This window comes from Equus asinus, chromosome 17 (assembly GCF_041296235.1).
Source record: "Equus asinus isolate D_3611 breed Donkey chromosome 17, EquAss-T2T_v2, whole genome shotgun sequence".
Lineage (NCBI taxonomy): Eukaryota > Metazoa > Chordata > Mammalia > Perissodactyla > Equidae > Equus > Equus asinus.
The window spans coordinates 37313082-37323884 of NC_091806.1; the positions used below are offsets into that span (position 1 = coordinate 37313082).

At 38.5% G+C, this 10803-nt stretch overlaps 1 protein-coding gene across 1 annotated transcript; it reads right to left on the reverse strand.

Annotated features, from left to right (window-relative positions):
• Positions 1–1462: 1462 nt before the first annotated feature.
• LOC139040704 (olfactory receptor 5A1-like) lies at positions 1463–2374 on the reverse strand. Its single transcript, XM_070487456.1, has one exon. It carries the CDS (start codon positions 2372–2374, stop codon positions 1463–1465), a length of 912 nt encoding a protein of 303 aa, XP_070343557.1.
• Between the last annotated feature and the right edge of the window lie 8429 nt (positions 2375–10803).

Here is a 10803-nt window from a genome sequence, read left to right on the forward strand (position 1 = left end):
TTAATAGTTATGTATTCACTCTGATAAAAACTGTGTTGTGAATATTTTCAACGAACAGATTCGTAAGATAGTTTTAAATATATAACACCTAAGGTATAGAAATTGGGCACCATGGCAAAGCAATAAATGACATGTTTCTGATCAGTAAAAACAATTTATGTTCCACATCTGATACTTAGTGAGCTTCAAGACGGATTCTTGCTACCCTGGGAAGAACAAGGCAGACCACAATATACCCAAAAGTTCTATCTGTAAAATGGGGATAATTTCCCACTTGCCAAGTGCACATAATAATAGAACAAAAATCACATCTATGCAATGTAACTAGTGAAGTGTAATATGTTGTGTATACACTACTGTAGTATGTATGAAGCTTAGTCTATAAACTCTTGTCTGAAAAATATCTCTTTTTAAAATTTTCTTTAAATTCTCTTGGTTAGACTTTGAGTCTCCATGGTACCCTCATACAGGCTGTCTCTACTGCTCGCTGATCATACTTAAGGACTTGGAATTCCTAGGGGGCTCACATCTCTGGGACTCAGACTGTGAGTCCCTAGACATAACATGACAGCCTTCGTTTCTGAGTCTTTCGCTGTCCCTGGGAAGCTACCATGGAGCATGCTTCAGGCCACCTGTGCCCAGAAATTGATGACTTTGACTTCTTTCTAGCCTCTGAGAATCTCCCCAACTCTTAACCTGAAAAGTGCCCCTCCTTTCTACTATTCCTTTCTCCCATCTGTTTTTCACAACTCACTTCATAAGGAGTTTCAAGGAGTAAGATGGAGGGAACAAAGTTATTGTGGAATAAAGACAGATCAATCTTTTCCCCTCTCCTCTTCTTTTGTCTCCTCTCCTCCCTTCCCCTTCCCTTCTCTCTGTTCACTTTTTCACTCTCTCTTTCTTTTCCCTCTGTGTGTGTGTCTCTCTCTCTATTTCTCTTTCTACCTATCTCTTTCTGTGTTCCTCTTTCTCACACTGACTTTCTCGCTCTGTGTTTGGAACTCAGATGATAAGGTATTCTTTTTTAAATTATTGTTAACTTATACATATGTGATTTTATAAGTAATTTTATTTCTATTTAAATATAAAAAGTGCTTAACAACCAAAAATAAATAAAGGACATTTTAAAAATTGTAGAGGAAAGAACCATGCATGACTTCCTAGGTCTTGTCATTTATCTACATATAATATCTATCAGAACCTCTGTTGTCCAAACATCAGATTTTATCTACCTGAGCCTAGTTATGTAAATAAGCCTTTTAAATGCAGTTCAATGCAGATGACACTGCCTCAGACAGATCACTTGGTGGTGGCAGCTAAACATAATGGCACCAGGAACCCAGAAGCCAGGTTGTCACATCTTCTCTCTACTTAGCTATTCTTGCGACATACAAAATGTTATTTACATATTCTTATCCCTCTTTTCCTTATAGGGAAAATAACACCTGCACAAATATTGTTCTTACTGAAGTAAATGTGTGGTCCTCTTTATCACCCTCTGGAAGGCCTCTTTGATCTCCTTGTTCCTCAGACTATAGATAAGAGGGTTTAACATGGGGATGAGGGTAACATAGAACACTGACAGCACCTTGTTCTGCTTCTTGGAGTGGGTAGAACTAGGATGCATGTACACCGAGAGGCCTGTGCCATAGAAGATTGCTTCTACTAACAGGTGAGAGGCACAGGTATTGAAGGCCTTGGCACTACCTTTGATAGAGGATATTTTCAGGATGGAAGCTGCAATGAAACCATAGGATAAGAGTATAACAAGGAAAGAACCAAATCCAACAAAAAAAGTTATGAGAAAAAGAATCATTTGACTGATGAAGGGATTGGAGCAAGACAAGGATATGATGTGGGTTATGTCACAGAAGAAATTTGGAATGATATTGGGCCCACAGTAGTAGAGATGAAAGCAAGGGATTATTTCAGCTAAGCTACTAAGGAAACCACTCCCATAGGCCCCAGCAATCATCTTCTGACAGAGGCCAGGAGCCATGACCGCTGAGTACTGCAGAGGCCTACCAATAGCAACATATCTGTCATAGGCCATGGCAGCCAAGAGACAGCACTCCATCAGACACATCCAGCACCCAACAAAATACTGGGTGGCACAAGCAATGAATGAAATCGTTTTTTCTTCTTTTAAGAAGTCTGAAAGCATCCTTGGGCTGGTGGAAGAAGAATAGCAGATGTCTATAAATGACAGGAAACTGAGAAAAAAGTACATAGGTGTGCGCAGGTGGGAGTCCATCCTGATTAGGATGATAAGACCCATGTTCCAGATGAGAGTCACAAGGTAGATCCCTAGGAAGATTGGAAAGAGGATAGGCTGCACACCTTTTTCATCTGAGAGTCCCAGGAGAGCAAACATGTTGACAGAGGTACGATTTCTATCCCCTTCCATGGACCTGCTTGGTGACAGCTGCTGAGAAAACGATGAGAGAAGGAAATGGTTTTATTCTCAAAAAACACAAAGAAATACTCTTCATTTCTTTCCAGTCATGCAGCTGACTAGATATACATCTTAAATCATCAATGTTGGGTTAATCTCTTTGTTCCATGTATAATCACCAAACTTAACTGAAAAATTTTCTTTCATAAGTACAGTCATTCTCTTTGGGGCAAAAGACAGTAATGAACATCATTGGTACATTATCTCCTAAAATGTCTTAATTTCATGTTTTACCATTTCAGGTTTTACAAATATATGAGAAGTGGAAATAGATTAAATTAGGAAAATACTGTCCTCCCTCTATATGGTAAAACAGAATGATTCTGTTCAGCCACGCCTGTGAAATTAATTCAGTGCTTGAAAAAACCCCTGAATCATGCTGGACCTCATAGTCAATTGAGGCTAGTAAAATAGATACTCTTTAAAATCCCTTTGGGAACTAATATTCAATTAATCTGCAGTCAGAGAGGGTAGACAATTCTATAACTGCATTTCTGGTTTCACAGAGCCTGGAGAGAAATAAGAATAATGCAATGGGATGGTAGGAAGAGTCATGCACCAAGAAATAGCTTGGAGCTCAACGTGACTTAAACTTAATGGCTCTATGAAGTCTCCTGAGAAGTTAGACAAGACCAGGTTGTAAAAGCCTGGTCATTATATGCCCATCCTTGCCGGTGCAGATTTTTATTACCTCAAATCAGAGATACTTATGAGTTAAACTGTCTAGAGCAATGATTCTGGATCATCTTTGAGTCAGTGATACTTTAAAAATCTGTTGGAAACTCTGGAACCTTTACACAGCAAATTACCACCACTTAACACCTTGCATATGGTTTTGTTGGATTCTCAATCATCCTCGATTTTATTACTGACTCCTAGGTTCGAGTCTTCTCCTATGAAGTAGAGTAACTTGAACTCATATAAGGGTTAGAACGCTTAGGCAATGGGCATGGGGACTAAGAAACAGAGGCAGGATTTCTGGAAGTTCTTTCTCTTTTTCTCTTTGGAGCCAGTTCAAGGAAGGCAAGAACTAAGTCTTCAGGCCAAATGGTAAATAAGCAAAACAATATTTTTGCACTAGGCTCTGTATGCCCTCTTCAAGATGAAATAGCTGTCTTCTCTCTAGATGGTCGTTAGGACATGTCCCAATGCAAACACATTTTTTATTCAGATGAACCACACTAGAAATAAAATCATGGGAGCCATGAAAGGTAGAAAATAGATGTTAAATGTAGCCCAGATTTTCCATATACGGGTAAAGGTAGAAGTCTTGGAGACTTCCCTGGAGAAAGGCTATGATATTAATGGAATAAGCTATGTGTATGAACTACAAATAAATACAGCATTAGCCGTCCAGAATGTCTTCCTCCCTCCCAGCCATTTACCAGCCTCCTAGTTGCAAAAGTGAATGGAAAGAGAAAATCACCATGGAAGCATGAGGTATAGCCTGAGAAACAATGTAAAAGTGTTCATTTCCCAAAATCAGATCAATCATTGCTTCTGGGGGCACCGTTTCGAGAAGAAATCTGAAGGAATGAAGACATTAATTAGAAAAGAAAGTCAAGATGTCTGCCATCAGTACAGAAGGAGAAATGGTAGCAGACAAACTATGCATTTACCATCTCAGACTTAGGTGTGATTCTGTGCACATGGAAACTGAATGGAAGGAGAATTTTGTGAGAACAGAGCAGAAAATTGCATTCTTCATCATCAACCTAACCAATAATCATGAAAACAAAATGATTTATTGAGCAGCTACAGCATGTACTGTTCTTCTCTTTCTACTCACAGATGTATTCACAGCTTCCTCTGATGTCCATCCGTTCAACATGGTAACCATAACCTTCATATGCTGTCTACTAAACACAGATACTCCTCTGAAAATTGCCTCTACATTTCTATTATATGTCTCTGGAACCCCAATTAGATGTACACCATTGGATCTACTTGCTCTACCTGCTACATCACTGAAACATTCATTATTTGTATTGCTCTACTCTGTTCTGTTTAATTTTTACAAATCTTTCTTCCAATAAATTCATTCTATCGTAAGTTGTGCTGATTGGCTATTTAACTCACTCATTAATTTCAAATTTCAATCGCATTTTTTTTCTCTTGAGATTTTCCATTTTGTTCTTCCCAAATGGTCAGTTTTGATAGTCTCTTGTTGTTCCTTCATACTTTCCATAGCATCCTTTATTTAAATGTATTCAACATACTTATTGAAGTTATTATCTAATAATTTAAATACATATATTTGCAAATCTGATTCCATGGTTTAAGGATATTTCTGACTCTTACTAAAGGCGCCCTGTTTATTAGTAGTCTTAGTGAATTTTTTATCTTAAGTTCATATTTCTTTAAAATTTATCTGTAGGAATCATTGATGCTTGTGTTTAAAATTTGTTTCTTCAGAAATGGTTTATATCACTTCTGTCAGATTCCAGGGGTAAAATATCAATCCAGAATCCCTTGAAACAAAAATTTTGACTTGGTGTTGTTTTTTTTTTTGAAAGATTTTTTTTTTCCTTTTATCTCCCCAAAGCCCCCCAGTACATAGTTGTATATTCTTAGTTGTGGGTCCTTCCAGCCGTGGCATGTGGGATACCACCTCAGCGTGGTTTGATGAGCAGTGCCATGTCTGCGCCCAGGATTCGAACCAACAAAACACTGGGCCGCCTGCAGCGGAGCGCGCGAACTTAACCACTCGGCCACAGGGCCAGCCCCTGACTTGGTGTTTTTTTGACAACACAATAGTGATAATATTTAGGCTGCAATCTACATAATTAGATGGATGAGAGTAAAAATTATAAAGACAAAGGCTGATAGCAGCATTACAGTGACTAAAGACGTCCCCCATTATTGTCCTGCTTTAGTAATAAAGAATTGGACATCCAACCATGAACAAAAGAGCCTGTGTGGAAGTTGTAGTAACCAGCACCAAATGCAAAGGGATCCAGGAGGAATCTCACCCACCTGTGCATCCAGTAATAAGCAGACAGACTTTGGTATGGGCTAGAGAGCCAGCAGGAGCCCACAAACCTGCCCCAAACCTTGGCCATGGTCAGGTAAGCCTGGAGAGTGCACACTTGGGCAGACAACTGTGAATGAGAGAGATTTTGTGTAAGGCAAGTCTTCTGGAGATGTGATTCCAGCACATTACTGGAGCAGAAAAAAGGTGTGAGTTTGGTCACAGTAAAGATAGGCAAAGGAGATTTCCTGGCACCACCAGCTTCAAGGCAACACTGCAGAAGATGAACTACTCAGCAGTGGCAAACTGTCCTGCCAGAGAAAAACAGCAGTGAGTTAGTGCCCAGGCTACTCCAGCAGGGCTGGACACAGCTGGAGAACCCGGTTCTCTCTAGAGGTATGTCGACTACAGGGGTGGATAGATCATGAGTGGAGGGAGAACTGACATTAGGTAAGAGAGAAGATACTAATATCAAAGGGAATTAGAGGGGCACAGGGGCTCAGAATTTCAGCAGGAAGTCTACCCATGAGCCTCAAGGGGTACCTCAGCAAAGGATCTCCCCTCCAGATCCACTGGAACCCCCAACCACCCAGTGTTACACCCATATCCCCCTACACTCTGCAACTAGCTCTTTGTGCACATTCCTGTGACAGCAAATCTGGTAAATTGAGTCATCTCAAAAAAACAGATCTGTTTTGTGGACAAGGGAGAAATCACAAACATGAGCTGGAGTGCCACCTTCTGGAAAACAAAAAAAAAGTTTCCAGTACCACCTGGTAAATGGTAACAACTAAAAACACAGTATCTTAAGAATTTGGCCACAAGAGGGAGGAAGAAGAGTGGAGCAGATGACCCCATACAAAGGCAGAGAAGACTGGAGACCCCTTACTTACACTACTCAGAAAACTTAACTTGAAATGAATTAAAGATTTAAACATCAGACCTAAAACCATAAAACACTTAGAAGAAGAAATATAGGAAAAGCTCCTTGACATCGATCTTGCAATGATTTTTTGGATTTGACACCAAAAGGACAAGCAACACAAGCAAAAATCACCAAGTGGGACTACATCAAAGTGAAAAGTTTCTACAAAGCAAAAGAAACAACTGAAAAACTGAAAGGCAACCTACAGAATGGGAGAAAACAGTTGCAATCCATATATCAGATATGAGGTTATTATTTAATACATTTAGAGAAATTTTTCAGCTCAGTAACAAATATCAAGCAACCTGATTAAAAAATAAGCAGTGGGGCTGGCCCCGTGGCCGAGTGGTTAAGTTCGAGCGCTCCGCTGCAGGCGGCCCAGTGTTTCGTCGGTTCGAATCCTGGGCGCGGACATGGCGCTGCTCGTCGGACCACGCTGAGGCGGAATCCCACATGCCACGGCTAGAGGAACCCACAACGAAGAATACACAACTATGTACCGGGGGGCTTTGGGGAGAAAAAGGAAAAATAAAATCTTTAAAAAAAAAATAAGCAGTGGAACTAAATTGACATCTTTTCTAAAGAAGACGTTCAATAGCCAAAAGGAACATATAAAGATGCTCAATATCATTAATCATCATGGAAATACAAATCAAAACCATGATGAGATATCAACTCACACCTGTTAGAATGGCTATCATCAAGAAGACAAGAGAGAACAAGTGTAGGCAAGGATGTGGAGATAAGGGAACCATCACACATTGTTGTGGGAATGTAAACTGGTTCAGCCACTGTGGAATAAAATATGGAGTTTCCTCAAAAAAATAGCAATAGAACTACCTTATGATCCAGCAATTGCACTGCTGGGTATATATAAATGAAATAAACAACAGATATCCCATGTTTATTGCAGCATTATTCAGAAAAGCCAAGATATGCAAACACCCTAAGTGTCCGTCAATGCATGAATGGATAAAGAAGATGTTACACACACACACACACACACACACACACACACAATGTAATATTACTGATTCATGAGAAAGAAGGCAACCCTGCCATTTGCAGGAACATGGAAGGAACATAAAGGCATTATCCTAAGTGAGATCAGTCAGAGAAAACTGTATGATATCACTTATGTGCGGATTTTAAAAGAGCTGAACTTGTAAAAGCAAATAGAATGGTGGTTACCAGATACTAGGGGTGGGGGAATTGGAGATACATTCTGTAAGGGTACAAACTTGTAACTACCAAATACATCCTAGAGATACAATGCACGGCCTAGTGATTATAGACAACAATACTCTGTTATAAACTTCACAGTTCCTAAGAGACTACATCTTTGTTCACTGAGGTAACATTGGCTTCTAACATATAATTTTCAAATGTACATCATTACATCTCAAAATCTGTATAAGCTAGACTTTGATTGTTCCCACCTCAAAAGAAGAAACATACTTGTGTAATGTGGTAGAGGTGTTAGCTAATGCTAGGATGGTAAGCATATTGCAATATCAAATGTATGAAATCAATCTGTTCAACAATTTAAACCTTCACAATGTTATAAGTCAATTTTATCTCAAATAAATTTTAAAAAAAAGAACCAGGGAAGACTTTTTTACATTTTCTCTCTCTCTCAAACTAAAGCTGAGAAAGGTGAGCATATCACTCTCATTTTGTGTAGTTTTTTTCTAGTTTTCCCTTGAGAATATCACCCTTTGAGAGTCCCTACTTTAAGTGGCATTATGGGGGAGGAATGTTGTCTCTGGGCCATTCTCACACATTGTCTTTTTCTCCTACCCTTCATACTTTTCTCATTAAAACTCAGGCCCGGGGATGCCAGCGATTAGAAGATCCCTCCTGGGAAAATACTGGTCTCAGCCCACCACCCTGTGAGGTGTGTGCTTTTCTTTTCTTTTCTGTACCTTGATAAATTTATTTTATCAAGGTACTGATAAAGTACTGGCTTAGCCATGAAATAAAGTGTTTTAGATTGTATCTAGCATTATTGGTTTCCTTGAACATATCATCCACCATATTACCAGAAACACCTTTACAAATAATATTTCTATGAAAGAATTGGTTAATCCAAATTATCACTTTTTTTCTAAAACCCCAAACTACTAGATTTGATTAACTTTTTCTTTGCTTCTAATATGATTGAATTTTCCTGAAAATCAAGGCATGATATATTTATTGAGTGTGTTCTGTGTTCCAGGTGCTATTCTGAATATACTTTTACGTTTTACCTTATTTTAATTTTCAACAAATTTATAAGACATTTATTATTCCAATTTTACAGTTGAGGACACCATGGGTCAGAGCATTAAATAGCTCAAGGTCACACAACCCATGACGGGCAGAACTGGGATTCAAATTCAGGCAGTATAGCTCCAGAGCCACATCTTAAATATCTCCACTGAACTGCTCACTAAAATGTGTTAATTGTTACATTAATCTTATTTCTAAACAGCTATAGAGTACAGAGCAATATAGTTGGTGTTTGGATGATGTAAATGACCCAATAAGGAGCCTATGACCAGAAAGAGAGGTGAGAAAGCCCATAGAGACATAATACAAAACAAGATATGATGTATGGCGTGAGAAAGACAGAGATAAATTCTTGTGGGTGATCACCAGCTGGATGTCGGCAAGAAGTTTCAGAGTGGGGAAGGCCTAATACATGGAAATAAGCACAGAGAAAGAGGCATAATGAGGAGACAAAGGAACGCTTTCCAAGCAAGGGAACAGGACAAAACCCCAGAAAAAGGACTAAATGAAACAGAAACAAGTGACCTACTCAACAAAGAGTTCAAACAAAATCTCATAATGATGCTCACAGATGTTGGGAGAAGACTGGATGAACACAGTGAGCTCATCAGCAAAGAACTGGAAACTATAAAAAAAGAACCAATCAGAGATGAAGAATACAATACTGGAAATGAAAAATTCACTAGAGGGACTCAGTAGCAGAATAGAGGATGCAGAAGAATGGATCAGAGAGCTAGATGGAAGACTAGAGGAAATCACCCAAGCTAAACAGAAAAAAGAAAAAAGAATTAGACAGAATGAGAACAGTCTAAGGGAACTCTGGGACAATATCAAGCATGCCAACATTCGGATTATAGGTGTCCCAGAAGGAGAAGAGAGAGACAAAGGGGCAGAAATTTTATTTGAAGAAATAATAGAGGAAAATTTTCCTAACCTAAGGAAGGAAACAGACATCCAAGTACAGGAAGCACAGAGAGATCCAAACAAGAGAAGCCCAAAGAGGTCCACACCAAGACATATTATAATTAAAATGTCCAAAATTAAAGAGAAGATCCTAAAAGCAGCAAGAGAAAGGCCACAAGTGACATACAAAGGAAAGCCCATAAGGCTGTCAGCAGACTTCTCAGCCAAGACCCTGCAGGCAAGAAGAGAATGGCACAACGTATTTATAACGTGCTAGAAGGAAAAAACCTATAGCCAAGAATACTCTATCCATCAAGGTTTTCATTCAGAATGAAAGGAGAGATGAAGAGCTTCCCAGAAAAGCAAAAATTAAAAGAGTTTATCACCAAGAAACCAGTTCTAGAAGAAATGCTGAAAGCGGCTTATTTAAGTGGGAAAGCGATGACCACAAATAGAGATACTCCTCTGAAAATTGCCTCTGTATTTCTATTATATGCCTCTGGAACCCCAATTAGAATTAGGCATATGTTGAATCTTCTTGTTTTACCTTCTACACCACTGAAGCATTAATTATTTCTTTCTCTCTACTGTGTTCTGTTTAACTTTTACAGATCTCTCTCCCAGTAAATTCATTCTACCATGTTGTGCTAATTCGCTGTTTAACTCATCCATTAATTTCAAATTTCAATCATAATATTTTGTTTTCTCTCTTTAAGTTTCACTTGGTTTTTTGATCAAATGGTCAGCTTTGACAGTCTCTTATTGTTTCATCATACTTTCAATAGTATCCTTATTTAACGTATTAAACATACTTACTGAAATTACTGCTATCTAATAATTTCAATACACGGTTTGTAAGTCTGATTTCATAGTTTAATGATATGGCTGACTCTTATTCAAAGTGCCCTCTTTATTTATGTGCTTAGTTTTTTTTAATCTTAAGTTCATGTTTCTTTAAAATTTGTGGAAATCATTGATGCTGTATTTAAAATTTGTTTCTTCAAGGTATTCTGTCAGATATCTTGTGGATAACACCAAACCAGAATCTCTTTAAAAAAAAATATGACTTGCTGTGTTTTGGTGTCACAATAGTGGTAATATTTAGGCTGCATATCCACATAAGTAGATGGATGAGACTAAAACTTATAGGAGGAAGGAGTGACATCAGCATCATAATGCGAAAAGGCGTTCTCCTTTTTCTTCCACTTTCGTAACAATGAAGTGGACATCTATGAACATAAGAGCCTTTGTGGGAGTTGCAGTATACACCACTAACTT